General features: G+C 43.4%; 1 protein-coding gene across 18 annotated transcripts in view; it reads left to right on the forward strand.

Annotated features, from left to right (window-relative positions):
• GYG2 (glycogenin 2) overlaps positions 1-20,706 on the forward strand; it is a 77,204-nt gene that overhangs the window by 1,807 nt on the left and 54,691 nt on the right. For 14 of the 18 annotated variants that reach the window (XM_045384078.3, XM_045384071.2, XM_045384073.2 and 11 more), the window contains exon 3: positions 13,748-13,889. The exons of the other annotated variants lie outside the window; for them this stretch is intronic. In XM_045384078.3, the coding sequence (XP_045240013.2) occupies positions 13,748-13,889 (142 nt within the window). The remainder of the gene's footprint in view (positions 1-13,747; positions 13,890-20,706) is intronic. 18 annotated transcript variants of the gene reach the window in all.

Consider the following 20,706-nt stretch of genomic DNA (forward strand, 5'->3'; position numbering starts at 1 on the left):
TGCTGGAGACATCAGCCTCAGCTCCTGGGAGGGGGTGATTTACAGTAAGTGAAGGGGGCCTTGGGATTTCACCAGTTTCCTTTTGTAAAATGCAGTCCTGAAAGTTTCAATGGGCTTGTTTCTTGGGAATAGCATTGAACTGCCTGAGACTGTCACTGCCTGGAAGGCCGATGGGAAGAAGTCTGTTCTCCTGAAACGGCCCTAAAGCTCTGGGAAGAGGCTGCCTTGAGTTCTGAGAGTTCAGACCACCGGTTTAATTTCTGTTTCCAGTACAGATACAGGGATGGCCCAGCTTGGTGGCTCAGGCCTGTAATCGCAGCACTTTGGGAAGCTGAGGCAGGAGGACTGCTTGAGGCCAGGAGTTGGAGACCATCCTGGGCAACATAGGGAGACCACATCTCTAGGAAAAAAAATTTAAAATTTAGCTGGGCGTTGAGGCAACTGCCTGTAGTCCCAGCTACTAGGGAAGCTGAGGTGGGAGGGTCCTGAGCCCAGGAGTTCCAGGTGGCAGTGAGCTATGATTGCACCACTGCACTCCAGCCTGGGTGACAGAGTGGGACCCCGTGTCTAAAAAACAACAACAACAACAAAATAAGAATCCAGGTTAATCCTCCTGCAGGCAAAGGGCTGGCTGGCAGGAATGGCAGGAAAGGCCTGCCCCCCAAGGACCGGTGAGCCCCATCTCCCAGCCCTTGGGTTTTGTGGACATCAGATAGACCAGTTGACTTAAGAGGCCTAGATATGTGAACATAAGGTGTAACCTCATCCCATAAGAAAGATACTGCTTCTATTTTTTATCATTAAATCATCAAGACACCTCCTTCTTGTACCAGATCACACTGGATCATTCATGAGTGCATTTTATGTATTTATTTTAAAATGTATACTTTTTAAAATTTTGTAGAGACAGGGTCTTGCTATGTTGCCCAGGCTGGTCTTGAACTTCTAGGCTCAAGCAGTCCTCCTCCTTTAGCCTCTCAAAGTGCTGGGTTTACAGGCACGAGCCACTGCGCCTGGCCATGAGTGCAGTTTAAAACACACAAACAAAACAGATTACTTTTTTATTCAGAGGAGAGATTTGGTAAATCACAGAGATGCTTTTATCCTGTTTTTTCCCACTCTGGACTTAGAGAGGAAAATTGTCGGGGCAGGAATCTTAAGGATGTTTTCACGAGGTGTACTGGAAGCGTCTGTTCCAAGGAATGGTAGAAAAGATTCTCTGTTCTCGGGACGCGTTTGGGGCTCTCTGAAGTGAAAGCCACACGTTTCCCCAAGCCTGCTAGGGTCTGTAGAATAGCAGCATTCAAGACAGACATTCGCATACATCTTGGTCAGCCTCGTGCCAGAAGAGAAGACTCGACTCTTTGCAGAAAACAAAAACCACCTTTGAGTAGAAAAGGGCTGAGAAGGAAGCTGCTAAGGTTATTTTGAGGGGTGATCAGAAGATTCCTTGAGTGGAGGGGGGCAAGCAAGGGGTAGAAAGAAACTGTTGTCACAGATTCATAAAATTCTCAGCCACTACAATCTCCAGGCTGGACCTGATTTTGTGACAGTGTCTCCTTTTTGTGGGCTGTAGTGCAGTGACAGGTTTTCTTGCTGTTTTTCCCCTCCGTGCCGTTGCTGAAAGTGTCCGCCGCAGAGGCATGTGGAGTGGAAACTCCCTCTTTGAATGCAGTAGCGTTGGATAATTGTGGATGTTCTCTGGCGCCGCACCAGGACTTGATCACCAGTTGTTTCTTCAAGGCAAGGCGATGTGGAAGCTAAGCACCTGTCAATCAATGTTTCATCTTCTGTTCTATTTCAATCCGCTGGTCTGTCTTTGCACTTTCGATGGGTTTTACAGTGTCCTGGATGGGAAGCGGCTAACCTTCAGGAGGTGCACATTTTTGCTCCAAAGCAAAAGTCTGAGTCTCGGATTCCTTGTTGCTGGAGAGAGCTCTTGTGCCAACTGGTGTTGTCTTGTCACTGTGTGACTGTGGTCAGAATTCCCACCACTCTAAACCAAAGAGAGAAACAGGGTATCCAGTAGTTCCATAAGACTCTCACTCTAAATGTGGCCCTGTCTGCATTCTCTTTTGGGTTTGAGATCAAGGTAGGTGTGGGCAGGGCTGGTTCCTCCTGAGGCCTCTCTCCTGGGCTTGGTCCTCACAGGATCTTCCCTCTGTATGTGTCTGTGTCCTAATCTCTTTTTTTTTTTGGGATGGAGTTTTGCTCTTGTTGCCCAGGCTGGAGTGCAATGGTACAATCTTGGCTCACTGCAACTTCTGCCTCTTGGGTTCAAGCGATTCTCCTGCCTTAGCCTCCCAAGTAGCTGGGATTACAGGCGCCCACCACCATGCCCGGTTCATTTTTGTATTTTTAGTACAGATGGGTTTTCTCCATGTTGGTCAGGCTGGTTTCGAACTCCTACCTCAGGTGATCCACCTACTTTGGCCTCCCAAAGTGCTTGGATTACAGGCGTGAGCCACTGTGCTTGGCCTAATCTCCTCTTCTTATAAGGACACCAATCCTATTGGATCAGCGCCCACCCTAGCGACCTAATTTTATCTTAATCTCTTCTTTGAAGACCCCATCTCCAAATACAGTCACATTCCGAGGTCCTGGAGGTTATGACATTCATATATGAATTTTGGAGGTGCACAATTCAGCCCATAATAGGATAACTCATATATTTGAATAATACTGTGTTTTTCTGCTGGGGTTGCCATAACAAAGTCCCACAGACTGGGCGGCTTAAACAACAGACATTTACTCTCCCACCGTCCTGGAGGCTGGAAATCTGGGATCAGGGCGTGGGCAGGGCTGGTTCCTCCTGGCGCCTCTCTCCTTGGCTTGTAGATGTTGTTTTTCTCTATATCCTCACAAGGTCATCCCTCTGTGTGTGTCTGTATCCTCATCTCCTCTTGTTATGAGGCCAGCAGTGCTACTGGATCAGGGCCCACCCTAGTGACCTCATTTTACCGTAATCACCTCTTTAAAGACCCCATCTTCAAATACAGACACATTCAGAGGTCCTGTGGGTTAGGGTTTCATCCTAGGCGTTTCAGGATGGGTTATCATCTGTCTATAATACTCATTAATCGTAATGTTTTCCCTGAGGTCCCCATGAAGAGCTATAAAGCCAGCGCACGTGGTTATCAATCAGTGATCACTCTGCCATTTCTCTTAGTTGTCGCTGAGATCCTCATGAAGAGATAAAAAACCAGCGCACATGGTTCTCAATCATTGATTACTTTGCCAGTTCGCTTAGTTGTCACTCACGTCCTGATGAACAGATAAAAAGGCAGCGCACACGGTTATCAATCATTGATCACTCTGTCATTTCTTTTAGTTGTCACTGAGATCCTCATGAAGGGGTAAAAACCAGTGCATGTGGTTATCAGTCATTGATCACTTTGCCAATTCTCTTAGTCTCTTAGTCACTGATGCCCTCATGAAGAACTATAAAACCAGCACAGGTGGCGATCAATCACTGGTCACTTCGCCATTTCTCTGTGTTGTCTTTGGCACCTTGCTTTGGGCCAATTCACTTGCATCATCCTTTTCTCTAGACAGCCAGAGGGCCCTCCCTGGCCATGGAGAGGAGACCTTCTTACAGGTCTTGGAACCCTCAGATAGCTCCTCATAAGCCTCAGGATAATAGAAGAGGCTGCATATGACCTTGTGATCTGGGCCCTCTGACCTCTTCTCTTTCTGTGGGTCCTTGTTCTCCAGCTGCTGTTGCTATGCTGTGAGGATTCGTACTCCAGGAATGCAGCAGGCAACCTATCATCTCCACCTCTGGCCTTGGCTCATGGACTTTTTCTGCCGTTTCCTTCTTCGCCTTATTATTTTTAATTCAGTCTCCTATTGGAGGCAGGAGACAGTAGCTATTTTGAGGGCTTTTGTGGGTGTTGGAGTCAGAGGTGATCTCAGACATTTAATTGATTGATGAAGCCCAGGTTTACTTGTTTTGGAAGCACATTTCTGTGTTGGAAAGGGAATTAATGACAGTGCATAGGCATGCCCCATCTAGACACTCCTGGATGGATGGGAGCCATATACATTCCTGTTTATTGATCCATTGATTTCTTGATGGATAAGTTCTTCCTGGTCATTTATCCCTGAGCTTAGATGGTGCCCTTTGAAAAACTGCTGCCAGCCATAGGGCTTCCCTTGTGGTATTGAAACACCCATTTCTTAGGGCTGATGTGTCTCATGGAGCCGTGGGTGTCTGAAGACAGAGCTTGTACCTTGTCAGCTGCTGGGCCCAGCATCCAACAGATTCTCATGCATAGGAATTGCCTGGGAAGTGAATCCACAATGAACGTGTAATGCACTGAGAGCAGGTCATTAGGTCCACATAGACATCTTCTGCCCCTTCACCTTCTTTGTCTTCTGCCTCCAGCTTCAATCCTTCACTCTTTCTCTAAGCAGTTGCCCTTGTGTGGGCAGCTTATGGCACAGTACTGTGGACTGGGGTAAGCAATGTCCCCCATAAAACTCATGTCCCCCCAGAAGCTGTGAATGGGACCTGTGAACCCAAAAGTATCTGAGACAGGTCTCGATCAATTAAGAAAGTTTATTTTGCCAAGGTTAAGGACATGCCCATGACACAGCCTCAGGAGGTCCTGACAACATGGGCCAAAGGTGGTCGGGGTACAGCTTGCTTTCACACATTTCAGAGAGACATGAGACATCAGTCAATACATGTAAGATATACATTGCTTTGATCTGAAAGGGTGGGACTACTTGAAGCAAGGGGATTGCAGGGGGTGGTGCCAGGTCATAGGTAGATTTTTAAATGTTCTGATTAGTCGAGAGAGTTATTATCAGTAGAAGAGAATGTCTGGGTTATGATAAGAGGTTGTGGAGACCAAGGTTTTATCACGCAGATGAAGCTCCAGGTAGCAGGCTTCAGAGAGAATAGATTGTAAACGTTTCTTATCAGACGTTGTCTGTGTTGAGGTCTGTGTTGATGTTTATGGTTGTCAGCTTTTCCTGAACTCCAAAATGGAGGAGGGTATGATGAGGCACGTCTGACTCTCTCCTCGTTATGGCCTGAACTCGTTTTTCAGGTTAACTTTGGAATGCCCTTGGCCATTTAGGTAGTTGTGAGGCCTAGAATTTTAGTTTAGATTTACAGACCTTATTTGGAAATAGGGTCTTTGTGGATGTAATTAGTTAAGCATCTCAAGATAAGATTCTCCTGGAATATTTGGGTGGGCCCTAAATTCCATGACAGGTGGACACAGAGGAGGTCATGTGGAGATGGAGGCAGAGGTTGGAGTGATGTGGCCACAAGCCCAGGGACATCTGGAGCCACCAGGAGCTAGAAGAGGCAGGAAGGAGCCTTCTCTGGAGTTTGATTTTAGAATCCTGGCCTCCAGAGCTGTAAGAGAGGAAATATATGTTCTTCAAGTCTCCCAGTGTGTGGTACTTTCTCACAGCAGCCCCAGGAAACTCATTCGTGGGTTTGCTAGGGAAAGGAGTCAGCGATGAGCCCACCAGTAAGCAAAATGAGCACAGCAGGTCAGATGGCACAAGAGACGAAGGGTCCTGTGTCATGGGAGGTGAGGGACTGTGATGAGAAGGGTCATCTTGGGGAGCAGAGTTTGCAGGAAGATCTCCGAGGGATGGGTGGTCTTTCCCACGGCCACCATGTGCCTGGAAGGAAAGCGAGTTCCAGGCGAGTTAAGGGAGTGGTAGTAGCCCCATGGTAGTAGCACATATCATAGAATGTGCTTGAAGACCCAGAGGGGTTGAGCTGGACGTGGGGACTGAGTGTGGGGGATGCGATGACCAGCAGTCTGGGCCTGGCTTACATTTGCAGACAATGAGAAAACCGTTGGTGTTGGGTTGGCTTCCAGGGCAGCTGATGACTTTCACTGTGTGTTGGGGGTAGAAAATGTGGTTTTTAAGGGCTGAGGAGACAGATAACAGGGACCAGAATGTACAGGGTGGAGCAGAGAATGCAAAGGAGGGAAGTTGTGGCTCAGGGTGGTTGATATAGAGACCCATTTTAAATGTTTTCTAGTCTGGTGTGGTGGCTGGCTCACACCTGTAATCCTGGCACTTTGGGAGGCCAGGACAGGAGGATTGCTTGAGGCCAGGAGTTTGAGACCAGCCTGGGTGACAGAGCAAGAGACCCCATCTCTACAGAAAAATTAAAAATAAATTAACCAGGTGTGGTGGTGAGCATCTGTAGTCCCAGCTACTCAGGAGGCCGAGGTAGGAGGATTGCTTGAGCCCAGGAGTTCCAGGCTTTAGTGAGCTGTGATGCTGCTGCTGCACTCCAGCCTGGGTGACAGATAGAGCAAGATCCTGTCAAAAAAAAAAAAAAAAAGAAAAGGCCAAGCACAGAGGCACACCCAGCACTTTGGGAGGCTGAGGTGGTTAGATCGCCTGAGCCCAGGAGTTCGAGACCAGCCTGGGCAACATAACCTGTCTCTACAAAAAATATAAAAAATAGCTGGATGTAGTGGTGTGCACTTGTGGTCCCAGCTACTCAGGAGGCTGAGGTGGGAGGATTGCTTGCTCCCAGGAAGTCGAGGCTGCAGTGAGCTGAAATCATACCACTGCACTCCAGCCTGGGCAACAGAGGGAGATCTTGTCTCAAAAACCACCACCAGCACAACATAACCAAGAATCCCAACACTTTCTGTTGTGCCTCTCTGTTAAGATCTCAGGTTAATTATGCAAGAGTAGAATGTGGGATTGGAGGCAAGTGGACTTCTCCTTACCACAGAATTCATGTCATAAATGCCCTGCACAGACGAGGCTTCGGGGGCTCTTGGGGAGACCTAGGACGTGGGCAATAGGGATCTGAATCTACCTGGTGGAGCTCATGACCCAGGTCAGACGATGCCAAGTTTCATTTTATACATTCTCTGTTCTTCCTCTCCACTCCTTAAGAGCACAGGTCAGTACGTGGGATTGGAGACACTGGACTCTTCCTTACTGGGGTATGGGAGTTGGCACGGCAAATACTCTGCAAAGCTCGTTCTTGCAGGACCAAGCATCTAAATAGCAAGGTCTAACCTCAGTCATCTGTTTCTGGAGGAAAATCCCAAAGCCTGGCCTTTGGAGTGTAATTTAGCCCTCATTCTCAGATTCGGTGGTGAAGTTCAGAGGGGAACCAATCCCTCTAAGCATCTCGAAGATGGACAGAACAGTCAGCTCAGGAGGAAATCTCAAAACAACAGCCCCTCTCGGGAGTTCTCTTACCTTTGTCATTGTAGTTCCTAATGATGCACTCCTTTTCCTTTCTGTTCTTTAATTCACATGGTCCTTAAACATGGTTCCTCGGATTTCAATAATCTATACATTGAAGATTACAGAGAAATCTTAATATCGCCAATGAAAGGCCAAAAATTGTAAATGGCACTTTGTTTTCAGTTTGACATTATTTTGCTGATGATTCTTTTCATAATATATATGATTTGATTTATCTTATTTTTTACTTTACCATCTGCTTTGCAATTAAATACACACCCACCCACACATACCCACACACACATACACACACATTTTATTTTCAAAGACAGGGCTCTGCTCTGTCACCCAAGCTGGAGTGCAGTGGCACAATTATATCTCACTGCAGCCTCCAACTTCTGGGTCAAACAATCCTGCCGTCTCAGCCTCCCAAGTAGCTGGGACTACAGGCATGTGCAAAAAATATATTTTTAAATTAAATGAATACAAATCCATTCTTAGTATGAAATGCATACTCAAATACCTGCCTGAGAAATGGTACATGGTAGATAACTGTGCAGCAGATGTGCTAATTGGCCTGGGTATAGAAATTTAGCTATTTGGTCTGGGTATACAATTTTAGGTTGAGGACCATTGTACTCAGAGGTTAGATATGGTGCTTTGTTTTAGTGTCCACTATTCACGATAAGAAGTCTCAGCCTCATCCTTCATAGGATTGACCTATATTTTTATTTTACTTTCATTTTCTTGGCATTTTCATGATGCTCTCCTTATCCTTGGTGCTTTTAAATTTTAGAAACATATTGTCAGGATAAGGACTGCTGATTTTCTTTCTTTCTCACTCTCTCTCCCTCTCCCCTCCTTCCCTCCCTCCCTCCCTCCCTCCCTCCCTCCCTTCCTTCCTTCCTTCCTTCCTTCCTTCCTCCCTCCCTCCCTCCCTCCCTCCCTCCCTTCCTCTCTCTCTTTCTTTCTTTTTTCTTTTTCTTTCTCTTTTGCTGCGTACTCTCTGGGCTTTTTAAATCTGAAGACTTTCTGCTATTGAGAACATTTCCTGTTTAATTTCTTTGAAATCTTTTCTTCTCTCTATTTTTTTTCTCTTAATCTGAAATTCATGTTGGTGAACCTTTTGAATCAGTCCTGTAGGCTTCTAGCTTTCTGAAATTTTCCATTTGTCTCTTTATTCTACTTTCTGAGATTTCCTCAATGACATTTTCCAAACCTTCTGTTATTCTGTTTTCATTTCAGCAGATCACATTTTTTTTTTTTTTTTTTTTTTGAGATGGAGTCTCGCTCTGTCGCCCGGGCTGGAGTGCAGTGGCCAGATCTCAGCTCACTGCAAGCTCCGCCTCCCTGGTTTATGCCATTCTCCTGCCTCAGCCTCCCGAGTAGCTGGGACTACAGGCGCCCGCCACCTTGCCCGGCTAGTTTTTTGAATTTTTTTAGTAGAGACGGGGTTTCACCGTGTTAGCCAGGATGGTCTCGATCTCCTGACCTCGTGATCCGCCCGTCTCGGCCTCCCAAAGTGCTGGGATTACAGGCTTGAGCCACCACGCCCGGCCGCAGATCACATTTTTAACTTCTAATAACTATTTCTTATCCTTGAAGTGATCTTTTTTTTTTGAGACAGAGTCTTGCTCTGTCTCCCAGGCTGGAGTGCAGTGGCATGATCTCGGCTCACTGCAAGCTCCGCCTCCTGGGTTCAAGAGATTCTCCTGCCTCAGCCTCCTGAGTACAGGGATTACAGGTGCCCACCACCATGCCTGGCTAATTTTTGTGTTTTTAGTAGAGACAGGATTTCACCATGTTGGTCAGGCTGGTCTCAAACTCCTGACCTTGTGATCCACCCGCCTCAGCCTCCCAAAGTGCTAGGATTACAGGCATGAGCCACCATGCCCGGCCGCAGTGATCTTTTCTATAGCATTTGATTCTTGGTTTATAGATGTATCCCTCTCCCCCTAATCTTTTGAAAGATTAATTAGCACAGTCAGAATTTTTATGTCTGCCTGTCTGTTCCTTGAATTTCTATTCCATGAACTGTCTGGTATTTCTGGGGTTCTTCCCACTCTACCCCATAACTTTTCAGTTCTGTCTTTTGTGGTGAAGGTGTTTTTCAAACACCTGGTAATTATATCTACATGTATAAAAATGAGGAATGTCAGTTGAGCTGTGCCCACTTGCAAGGGTTGCCAACTTGTCTGAATTTGTCAAGGTTATGTGAGAGGTTAGGAATTCCGCTTCTGTGTGGTGGTACTTATTTTTTTCTTGGGCTTCTTGTTTCCTTTAGAGTAGATCCTATTATCTGATTTTGCCCCTGGTGATGGGTATATTTGGCTTCTGAGAATTCTGCAGAATTTCAGTGACTTCTCCAGTTTCTCTTATTGGCTGACAGTTTTCTCCTGTCTGCTTGTTGGTTTGGGGTTCATACTTGCCTTCCTTAGCACACTTTTTAGTTTGTTCTCCTTTTATCTCAGAAGGAAGGAAAGAGAAACTAGGAGCTCCCCATCCACCGTCTTTGCTTGGAAGATTCCCGGTTTACACTTTTAATTATGTGGTTGAATTGATGAAAACGGATGGACCTTGAAAACATCATGCTGATGGAAAGAAGTCAGACACAAAAGGCCATATGGTGCTTGATTCCGTTTACATGAAATATGCAGAACAGGCAAATCTACAGAGATAAAAAGTGAATTGGTGGTTGTCAAGAGCTAGGGAAGGGAGAATGGGGAGATACTCCTTAATGAGTGCGGGGTCTCTTTTGAGATTAGATAGAGGTGGTGGGTGTACAACATTGTGATGAATTGTGTTCTTTACAACCGCGAATTTTATGTCATGTGAAATTTACTGTGATAAATAAAAAGGAAATATAAAATTATTCCATTTTCAAAAGGTTACATAGTGTTTGATTCCATTTATAGGAAATATCCCAAATAGGAAGATAGAGATAGAAAGCAGACTCATGGTTGCCAGGGCTGGGAAGAGGGAATGGGGAGTGACTGTGTAATGGGTACAGGGCCTCCTTTTGGAGTGATGAAAATGTCCTCGGATTGCCTGGAGGTAGTGGTTGCACAACATTGCGCATGGACTAAATGCGAGTCGCTTGTGTGCTTTAAAATGGTTTGTTTTATGTTATGTTAATTTCCCATTAATTTTTTGAGAGTTTGCATGGAAAGGTGAAGCTCTAAACAGGTCGTATGTTTAGGTGTGGGGATACTCATTATGCTGCTTAGAAATTATGTTCACACTTAGGGCTCAACACTGGGGGTTCTACTTGGTAATTCTTTCTGCCTCCACACTCTTTCAAGATATGGATCAGAGAAACCCCATATCTTGGGGTGAGGACGGGGTAGGGGATTGGATCTCTGGCTCTGTTTTGGGCATTGTATGATTTTCGAGGTCTGTGGGTGAAGCTCACATAGTCCCCTTTACCTTGGCCAGCTCTGGGCTTTGCAGATGCCAGTCCAGAATGCCTGCTTCCTCTCCCATCTCTCTCCTCTGCTTAGAGACAAAAGAGCCTTACAGACAGCTGAACAGGTCCATGACCGCTACGCCTGTTCCTGGGAAGTAATTTTGATCAGAGCTCAGGCCTTTGGAAATGTCTAAAGGAGTAGTAATCACCATTATTATTTTAAAGCTAGTAACTAAGAAAACTATAGATTATAGATAATGTGGTAGAGATAATTTATAATCTATAGACTGTAGCTAGACAGGTAGATGATTGAAAGATTGATAGATATAAATAAGTAGATACAGAGAGGACACATACATGATAGGTAGATGATAGGTATGGATAGACGGATGGATAATAGAAAGATGATAGGTAGAGAGATGATGGAGACAGATAGATGGATGATAGACAGATGATAGATATATAGATGATAGATAAATAGATATAGATGATATATGACAAATAGATGATAGAGATAGATGAATTAGCTAGATAGATAATAGAGATACATGGTAGTAAGATAGATAATAAATAATAGATGTGAAGAGGATTGGTAGATAGGTGGATGGATGGATGGATGGATAGATGATAGGTAGATGGATAGAGAGATGATAGATGGATGGATGGAAGGATAGATAGGTAGATGAATAGATGATAGAGATAGATAGATAGGTAGATGGAAGGGTGGATAGATAGATTATAGTAAGATAGATAATAAATAGATGTACAGAGAAATGGTAGATGATGGATGGATGGATGGATGGATGGATAGATGGATAGATAGATTATAGATGGATGGATATATAGATGATAGATACATAAGGATAGATAGACACATAGATAATGGATGGATATATGACAGATGGATGGATGGGTAGATAGAAATAGATTATAGTAAGATAGATAATAAATAATAGATGTGCAGATAATTGGTAGATGATAGGTAGATGGATAGATGAATGGATGGATAGATAGATGATAGATAGGTAGATAGATAATATAGATATTATCCAATGATAGATAGATGATGGATGGATGGATAGACAGATGATAGATAAATAGATGAATGGATGGATGGACAGATGGGTGGATGGATGGATGGATGGATGATGGATAGATGGATAGACATGGACTGATGACAGGTATCTTTTGTTATACAGAATTAAGTTGTAAAGTTTGCTGTCTGTAATTCTCACTCCCAATGGAGATGCCAGGAATTCTCGCTCTTTCTTCGTGCAAGGGTGGGGAGGAGGAGTCAACAGAAGCAGCTGTAACAGGCGCATTTTGGAATTTACCCCATTGGAATGTAAAGGTCAAGGAGGCAGCCCTGGGCCACACGTCTGGGACACTTGTGTTTGTTATATTTAGTGCGAATTGTGGGTTGACTTTGCTTGGAGTGCTGCTTCTGGGGAAGGCGCCATGGTTGCCTACGTGCTGAGCATTTTAATTTCCATAGACAGTACACTGGGCTGCACACTGCATGGGACTTCTCGGCGTTGCTGGCTGCCCTCCTGACTGTTGTCTTTCCCCTGGCAACAGGGGCCTGCGTGCCCAAGAATCAAGTGGTTTAAAAGTCATTACCAAAGTTCACATCAGTCTTGCCCACAGAAACTTAAAACTGTCATAAATTATATCTGCTGTGAGAGTTCCGTCCTCTCATATTGAGGCATTAGGAAACTGAGCACATTCTGCCAAGTGAACAACATACTTTTCCTTTTGTTGTCTCTACCGCCTCATACATCCCTGAGTTGAACTTGAAGTCTTTGTAAGAAATGGTCTGTCCAGAATTTAAATAACATGTTTGGGTGCTGCTTTATGAAGCACGATCCTATCCTTTCCTTTCCTTTCCTTTCCTTTCCTTTCCTTTCCTTTCCTTTCCTTTCCTTTCCTTTCCTTTCCTTTCCTTTCTCTTTCCTTTCTCTTTCCTTTCCTTTCCTTTCCTTTCTCTTTCCTTTCCTTTCCTTTCCTTTCCTTTCCTTTCTCTTTCCTTTCTCTTTCCTCTTTCCTTTCTCTTTCCTTTCTCTTTCCTTTCTCTTTCCTTTCTCTTTCCTTTCTCTTTCCTTTCTCTTTCCTTTCTCTTTCCTTTCCTTCTTTCTTTCTTTCTTTTTTTTTTTTTTTTGACAGGGACTCACTCTGTTGTCCAGGTTGGAGTTCAGTGGTGTGATCATGGCTCTTTGCAGCCTTGACCTCCTGTACTCAAGCGATCCTCCTGCCTCAGCCTCCCAAGTAGCTAGAACTACAGGCGTGCACCACCTCGCCTGGCTAATTTTTTTTTTTTTCAGTAGAGATGAGGTCTTGCTGTGTTTCCCAGGCTGGTTTCAAACTCCCGGGCTCAAATGATCCCCCTTCTTTGGCCCTAGCACTGGGATTACAGGCATGAGCCACTGCACCTAGCCTAGAGCACAGTTCTTTTGAGTGAGTTGGATTTTACATCTTTGCTGTAACTCAGGTCATCAAACCATCACTTCCACTTTTTACCTTTTGTTTTCACCTAAGATCTAAACACTTTGGGTGAGTTTTCAAGAGTCAAACACAACATAAAATAAGGGATAGTAGCTATGAGTTTCCATGGCATTGCAGCGTCAGGAAATGGGCATAGCAGTTGGGTTGACTTTGTCCTTCCTACTCCTCCTGTGGTTTGTTTTGTTTAGAATGAAAGGAAGCATGTATGTGAATTAGAATACTGAATATTCACTGCAAATCCTGATTTTCTTTTTTTTTTTTTTTTGAGACAGGGTCTCACTCTGTCACCCAGGCTGGAGTACAGTGGTGCAATCATGGCTCACTGCAGCCTCAAACTCCCAGGCTCAAGTATCCTCCCACCTCAGCCTCCCGAGTAGCTGTAACTACAGGAATGCCACCACGTCCAGCTAATTTTTGTATTTTTCACAGAGACAGAGTTTCACCGTGTTGCCCAGGCTGGTCTCGAACTCCTGAGGTCGAGCAATTCACCTGCCTCAGCCTCCCAAACTGCCGGGATGACAGGTGTGAGCCATCACGTCTGGCTCAAGCCATGATTCGTGGGAGAGGAGAGGAGGTGACTATGGCCCCATCACCCCTGCTGTCCCTCAGGAGTGTAACTCTGGTGTTTTTTGTTGATTTTCACAGTGACTGATCAGGCTTTTGTCACACTGGCCACCAATGACATCTACTGCCAGGGCGCCCTGGTCCTGGGGCAGTCACTGAGGAGACACAGGCTGACGAGGAAGCTGGTGGTGTTGATCACTCCTCAGGTGTCCAGCCTGCTCAGGTAAGGCTCAGAGATGCGGCTTGTGCCCAGCTGGGTCCTATAGAAGGAGGGTCACCTCTCCCCCCAGAGGTCCTAGGAGTTATTCTGACGACTAACCGCCCTTCTTCACAGGCCTGGATGGCCGGCAATCATGATGGGCATCTGACATTTGTAACGAACCTTTGAATCATGTGAAAATAGGTGTGTGATCGGCTTCACAATACTTTAAAAAACAATGCTGGGTTTGGTTACAGTTCATTCTCCCAATCATGGAAATTGAAAACTCAATTTGTTTATTTGTTTTTGAGACAGGGTCTCGCTCTGTCACCCAGGCTGGAGTGCAGTGGTACCATCTCGGCTCACCGCAACCTCTCCCTCCCGGGCTCAAGCGATCTTCCCTCCTCAGCCTTCTAAGTAGCTGGGACCACAAGTATGTGCCCCCATGCTCGGCTATTTTTATTTTTATTTTTTGTATTTTTGGTAGAGACACAGTTTTTCCACGTTGCCTCGCTGATCTTGAACTCGTGGACTCACTCAGTCCACCTGGCTTGGCCTCCCAAAGTGCTGGGATTACAGGCATGAGCCACGGCACCTGGCCAAGGAGTCTTTTTTTATAATTTCCTTTTATAATTCCCTTTGTCTTTAATTCTCAAATAAAGAAAATACGTAAATAAATGCCTCTAATGAATAAAGCATAAGGCTTCTCTTAAATGTCATACATTATGTAAGCAATAATCTTTTTCTTTCATCAGCCATGGACCACTTAGAAAAACTGATTTTATATGAATGGGACGAGGAGGCATTTAATATGGCAGATGTAGCAGGAATTGAATGTCATATTCTTTGACAATGAAATAATAAATCCAGACATTAATAGCTAAACTAAAAAGAGAACAAACAAAGAAAAAACCAACCAATGTGTCCTCAGACGTTTTAAACTAGGAGTACTCTCCTAAATAACTCAATCCAGGTACAAATGAAAGCTTGAATTATGTACTATTTCAGAAAATCACTGCAATGTGAGTGCTTCCTATACAAAGCAAAGAGAGCAACTACAGTGGTACAAGAAAGAAAATTCAAATCAGTGAAGACATTAGCCACTTCAAATAGATATATGTTTATATACATACGTGTGTGTATATATGTTTATATGCATACATGTGTATATGCATATACATACACGTGTATGTATGTATATATACATGTATATATTTATACGTGCATGCATATACATGTATGTATACATGTTCAAATATATATGTATATACATATAAAAATATATATTTGAACTGGATAATCTCATCGCTGATTTAAATTTAAAATATATATATACATATATATTTGAACTGGATAATTTCAAATATATATATTTCATATATACATATGAACTGGATAATTTCACTGATTTAAATGTAAAATATATACATACATATGTGTGTGTGTGTATATATATATATAAATTTATTTATTTATTTATTTATTTATTTATTTAAATTTTTTGAGACAGAGTCTCACTCTGTCGTCCAGGTGAGAGTGCAATGGTGCGATCTTGGCTCAGTGCAACCTCCACCTCCCAGGTTCCAGTGATTCTCCAACCTCAGTGTTCTGAGTAGCTGGGATTACAGGCATCCAACATCACGCCCGGCTAATTTTTGTATTTTTAGTAGACACAAGGTTTCACCACATTGACCAGGCTGGTCTCAAACTCCTGACCTCAAGTGATCCACCCGCCTCGGCCTCCCAAAGTGCTGGGATTACAGATGTGACTCACCGTGCCCAGCCCCAAATATTTTTAAAATAATAATTAAAAAAAGCAAACAGCATTAAAAAATTCATAAAGATAAAACGATAAAACTAATCATTGGGAACAAGAAACAAATTCAGGGATTAGATTAACAAATCTTCAGGGAGGCCAAGGTCGAAGGATTGCCTGAGGCCAGGAGTTTGAGACAGTCTGGGCAACATAGCAAGACTCTATCTCTACAGAAAATAAAAAGAGTTAGCCAGGTGTGGTGGTGCGCACCTGTAGTCCCAGCTACTCAGGAAGCTGAGGTGGGAGGATTGTTTGAGCCTAGAGGTTCGAGGCTGTAGTGAGCCGTGATTGCACCACTGCACTCCAGACTGGGCAACAGAGTGAGCTCTTCTCTCTAAAAATAAAAATAACAAATAAAAATGAATCTTTTATTTGAGAAAACATAAATGTGCAAAATTGAAATTAGAAAGAAGTCATTTGGAGGCAGTTTTAATATCGAATACAATATAGAACCCTTATGGTAATAACGTTGGGAGTATTGAAGAAGGGCTTGATCCTTCTCAGGGAATCAGTGAGATGTTGGTTGTTGTCATCAGGAGGAATAGAAACCTTCTGTTTGACAATAACTATGAGAAAAACTGAAAATGTTACCAAAGGCTTATCTTGTAGAAAGGCCCTGGTTTGGGCAATATTAAGGGAAGTTCTGTTAAATTGCTCATGATGAATTAATTTCCCTGCTACATAAGCTATCACCGAACCTAGCAAAAGATGAATATGTTCACTTATTTTAAGAAACTGTTATAATCTTGACACCCAAACTTGATTTATAGGCTTGATTGTGTTTACATATGAATTGAGAAAGCCCTCAAATACAGGATGTTAATAAGGCAACTCTAGCCCTGTAGTAAAGAAATAAATAGTGCTTGCCCTAAGAAAGCAAAGATAGGTTATTATTTTAAAATCTGTTAATGTCATTCATCACATTAATATGTTAGAGAAAATCAATGATAAGATCCTTTTAAAATAAAAGCTAAGCATATAACAAAATGAATTCCAGGCTGGCCACGGTGGCTCATGCCTGTCATCCCAACCCTTTGGGAGGCTGAAGCAGGTGGATCACTTGAGGTCAGGAGTTTGAGACCAGCCTGGTCAACATGGTGAAGCCCCATCTCTACTAAAAATACCAAAAAAAAAAAAAAAAAAAGAAAAAATTAGCTGGGTGTGGTGACAGGCATCTGTAATCCCAGCTACTTGGGAGGCTGAGACAGGAGAATCATGTGAGTCCGGGAGGTTAAGGTTATAATAAGCCGAGATGGCGCCACTGTGTTCCAGCCTGGGTGACAGAGCAAGACTCTGTCAAAAAAAAAAAAAAAAATCCACATAGATTATAAATATAGAGGTAAACATTTAAAACATAGAGAAATCTTATAAGAAAATAGATGGAAGTTTCTCAGTACTGCTGCTATCTGGGACTGGAGGGTTCCATGTGGTGGGGCGTCCTGTGCACTGTAGGGTGTTGAGCAGTGCCCCTGGGCTCCGCCCACCAGATGCCGACAGAAGTTGGCAGTTGTGACAACTAAAAATATCTCCACATATTGATGCAGGTGGATGTCTCATTCATCTGAAAGCTGGAAATGCTGTTGTAAATTACACAAGATGGAAGAGGACACCAGAGTTGCTGTGTCAGAGATACTATGTGTTAAAGTGGAAGATAAAACAACCTGAGGGACACATTGACAATATTATAACGGAGGGGTTCTTATTGTCCATCACATACGAAGAACTCTTAAAACACTTGAGGGGTTTGCACTGGCTCATCTCTAGCACGCCAGAAGCAAAGATAGACAGACAAATACAAAAATAGGTATTATCATGAACAACCGGCTGGGTGTGGTGCCTCACACCTCAAATCCCAGCACTTTGGGAGGCCGAGGTGGGCAGATCACTTGAGGTCAGGAGTTCGAGACCAGCCTGACCAATATGGTGAAACCCCGTCTTTACTAAAAATACAAAAAACATTAGCTGGGCGTGGTGGTGCCTGTAATTCCAGCTACTCGGAAGGCTGAGGCAGGAGAATTGCTTGAACCTGGGAGGCGGAGGTTGCAGTGAGCCCAGATCGTGCCACTGCACTCCAGCCTGGTGGCAGCGAGACTCTGTCAAAAAAGAAGGAAAGAAAAAAAAGCCTGACTATATTAAGGTCCAAAAATGAATGCACCAGTGAGTGGAAAGGTATATAGCACATCCAGTGGGTTCCCTGTTTTATTTTAAAAGCCGGCGGGGGCAGGGGGATAGAAAAATGCTGTTAAAGAGTATAATTGAATTGCTTGTAACACAAAGTATACATGCTTGAGGGGATGGATACTACATCTTCCATCATGTCATTATTACTTGTTGCCTACCTGTATCAAGGTAGACTTAAGGTCTACTCAAGAGGAACTTTAAAATATTCAGAAGCAACATGGCAGAAATCGTGGGAAGGTTCAGTGCTGCAGGTTGGGTTGAGGTTTTGTAGGCCCTTTTATTATATATTTCATAGTCATGGGGAGAACTGAGGGATGGCGCTCGGCGGTGCTCAGGGCACTAGAAGATGAGCAGTGAGCAATGACCATAAATGACCAGGAGTGTGGGTGGTGGGAGATCGTCCCTCAGCCAGGCTGTGTGGTACAAGCGTGTTGTGGAGTGATCTTGTAGGGAAATCATGCCAGGAGCCTGCGTTTATAGCTTTAAACTAATGGTATTCATGAAACATAATTCGGCTTCCAGGAGTTTATTTTAGGAAAATGAACAGAGCTGAACAAAAGGATGTAAGGACATAAATGGCAGTGCCATTTGTAGCGAGGTGGAGTGCTGTTTCTCTTGCCCTCCCCATGGCCCGGATCTTTATGCAACTGCGGCGAAGATGCCATAAATTCCATAAATAACCGGGTCAAAAGCAGAGGGAGATTTGCTGAAGGAAGGGTACTTTTTCAGAGAAATAGTTACCTTGAATACAGAGCAGTGAAATCTTACAAATAAATGTCGAGTCCAAGAGAAATGCTAAACGATAGAAAAGGTCCGAGAGCTTCAATATCTGTCAAATAGGAGAGGAAAGAAAGAAAGAGAGAAAGAGAGAGAGAGAGAAAGAAAGAAAGAGAAAGGAAGGAAGGAAAGAAAGGAAGGAAGGAAAGAAGGAAGGAAGGAAGGAAGGGAGGGAGGGAGGAAGGGAGAGAAGTAACTCCTATTATATTTCAGCTCTGAGAAAAAGTTTAGATTGAGAGTGTTCCGGTTATTGAGCAGAGTGGATGAAGAAAGCTCAAATGTAGACACAAAGTGGTAAAATTTCAGAACAGCAAAAATGAAGAAAAATCCTAAATGCCTTTCTGTATCAATTTGGTTGAGATAATTGATGGCTCAAAATTCTGGTGCAAGATAACTTTGAAATGAAAGTTCTGTATTCAGCTTTAGTACTGTAATTTGAAAGCAAAACAAAGACTTTTCAAATTTGCAAACGTTAAAAATGTTATCCCTCAAAGACCTTTGAGGAAAAAGTTAGTTGATTGACTCCAGCAAAATGGAATGTAATCCAAGAAAGGCGAGAGTAGCCAAGCACAGTGGCTCATGCCTGTAACCACAGCATTTTGAGAGGCTGAGGTGGGAGGATCGCTTGAGTCCAAGAGTTCAAGACCAACCTGGACAACATAGTGAGGTCTCATCTCTACTGAAAAATTATTTTAAATTGCTGAGTGCAGTGGCACATGCCTGAAGTCCCAGCTACTCAGGAGGCTGAGGTGGGAGGATCACTTGAGCCCAGGAGACTGAAGCTGCAGTGAGCTGTGATTACACTACTGCACTCCAGCCTGGGTGACAGAGAAAGACCCTGTCTCAAAATAATAATAATAATAATAATAATAATAATAATAATAATAAAATAGAAGAGAGCACACAGGAAGCAGTGCTGAATAAATAAATGTATAAAACAGTTAAGTCTGAATGTGTTAGTGCATAGTTACGAAAATAATCTGAAATTAACATTTCACATGGGAGGTAATTGAAAGAGCAGAGCAGAAAGAGAGAATGAACATATGTTCATGTTTTTGTTTCTTCTGGGAAGAAGACATAGGTAATGACTACCTTTATATGTCATAGAAAATATAAGCTTAAATATGTGTGCTGACAGTTGAAGGGTGGTTACCACCAGAAAACTAGAAAAGATTTGTACAAGTTTCAGAGCCTTAATGGGAAATGCATGGATTGAAGAAAACCTGATTCATGCAATCAGAGGTGGGTGGGAAAGAATTACACTGAAGAAGTAGAAAAGTCTGATATATGTAAAAAAGGGAAAATAATATGAAACGAAACTGCAGGACTCAATCCAAATATAACAGTGATCATAATAAACATGAATGGATTAAAGTTCCTTTTAAAAAAGGTAGACTTTCTGAATGGGAAAATAAACATAAAATCCAGACATATAGTAGTGCAGGAGGCAGCTTAATTAAAAACAAACAAAATGTTGAAAATAAATGGATGCATTTGATATCATTCTGTTCCACTATCCAATCTAAGTAATGGTCGATTGTTTTATAGATTGCTGTTCGGTTTTTTTTTTTTTTTTTTTTTGAGACAGAGTCTCACTCTATCCCCCAGGCTGGAATGCAGTGGCGCGATCTCAGCTCACTGCAACCTTTGCTTTCCCAGGTTCAAGTAATTCTCATGCCTCAGCCTCCAGAGTAGCTGGGATTACAGGTGCCCACCACCGCACCTGGCTAGTTTTTGTATTTTTAGTAGAGATGGGGTTTCACCTTGTTGGCCAGGCTGGTCTCGAACTCCTGACGTCAGGTGATCCACCCGCCTCGGCCTCCCAAAGTGCTGGGATTACAAGCGTGAGTCACTGTACCCAGCCTTCAGTTTGGTTTTGTCCAGTGTTTTCTCAAGATTAGATTGAGGTTATGCATTTTTGGCAAAAAAATCATCAGAATTGATGTAAGTTTTCAGTGTGTCATGTTACAGAGTGCATGATGTCTTTATGTCCTGTCCTGGTGATGTTAAATTTGATCACCTGGATTAAGTGGTGTCTGTTGGAGTTCTCCACTGTAAAATTATTAT

Source organism: Macaca fascicularis, chromosome X (assembly GCF_037993035.2).
Source record: "Macaca fascicularis isolate 582-1 chromosome X, T2T-MFA8v1.1".
NCBI lineage: Eukaryota > Metazoa > Chordata > Mammalia > Primates > Cercopithecidae > Macaca > Macaca fascicularis.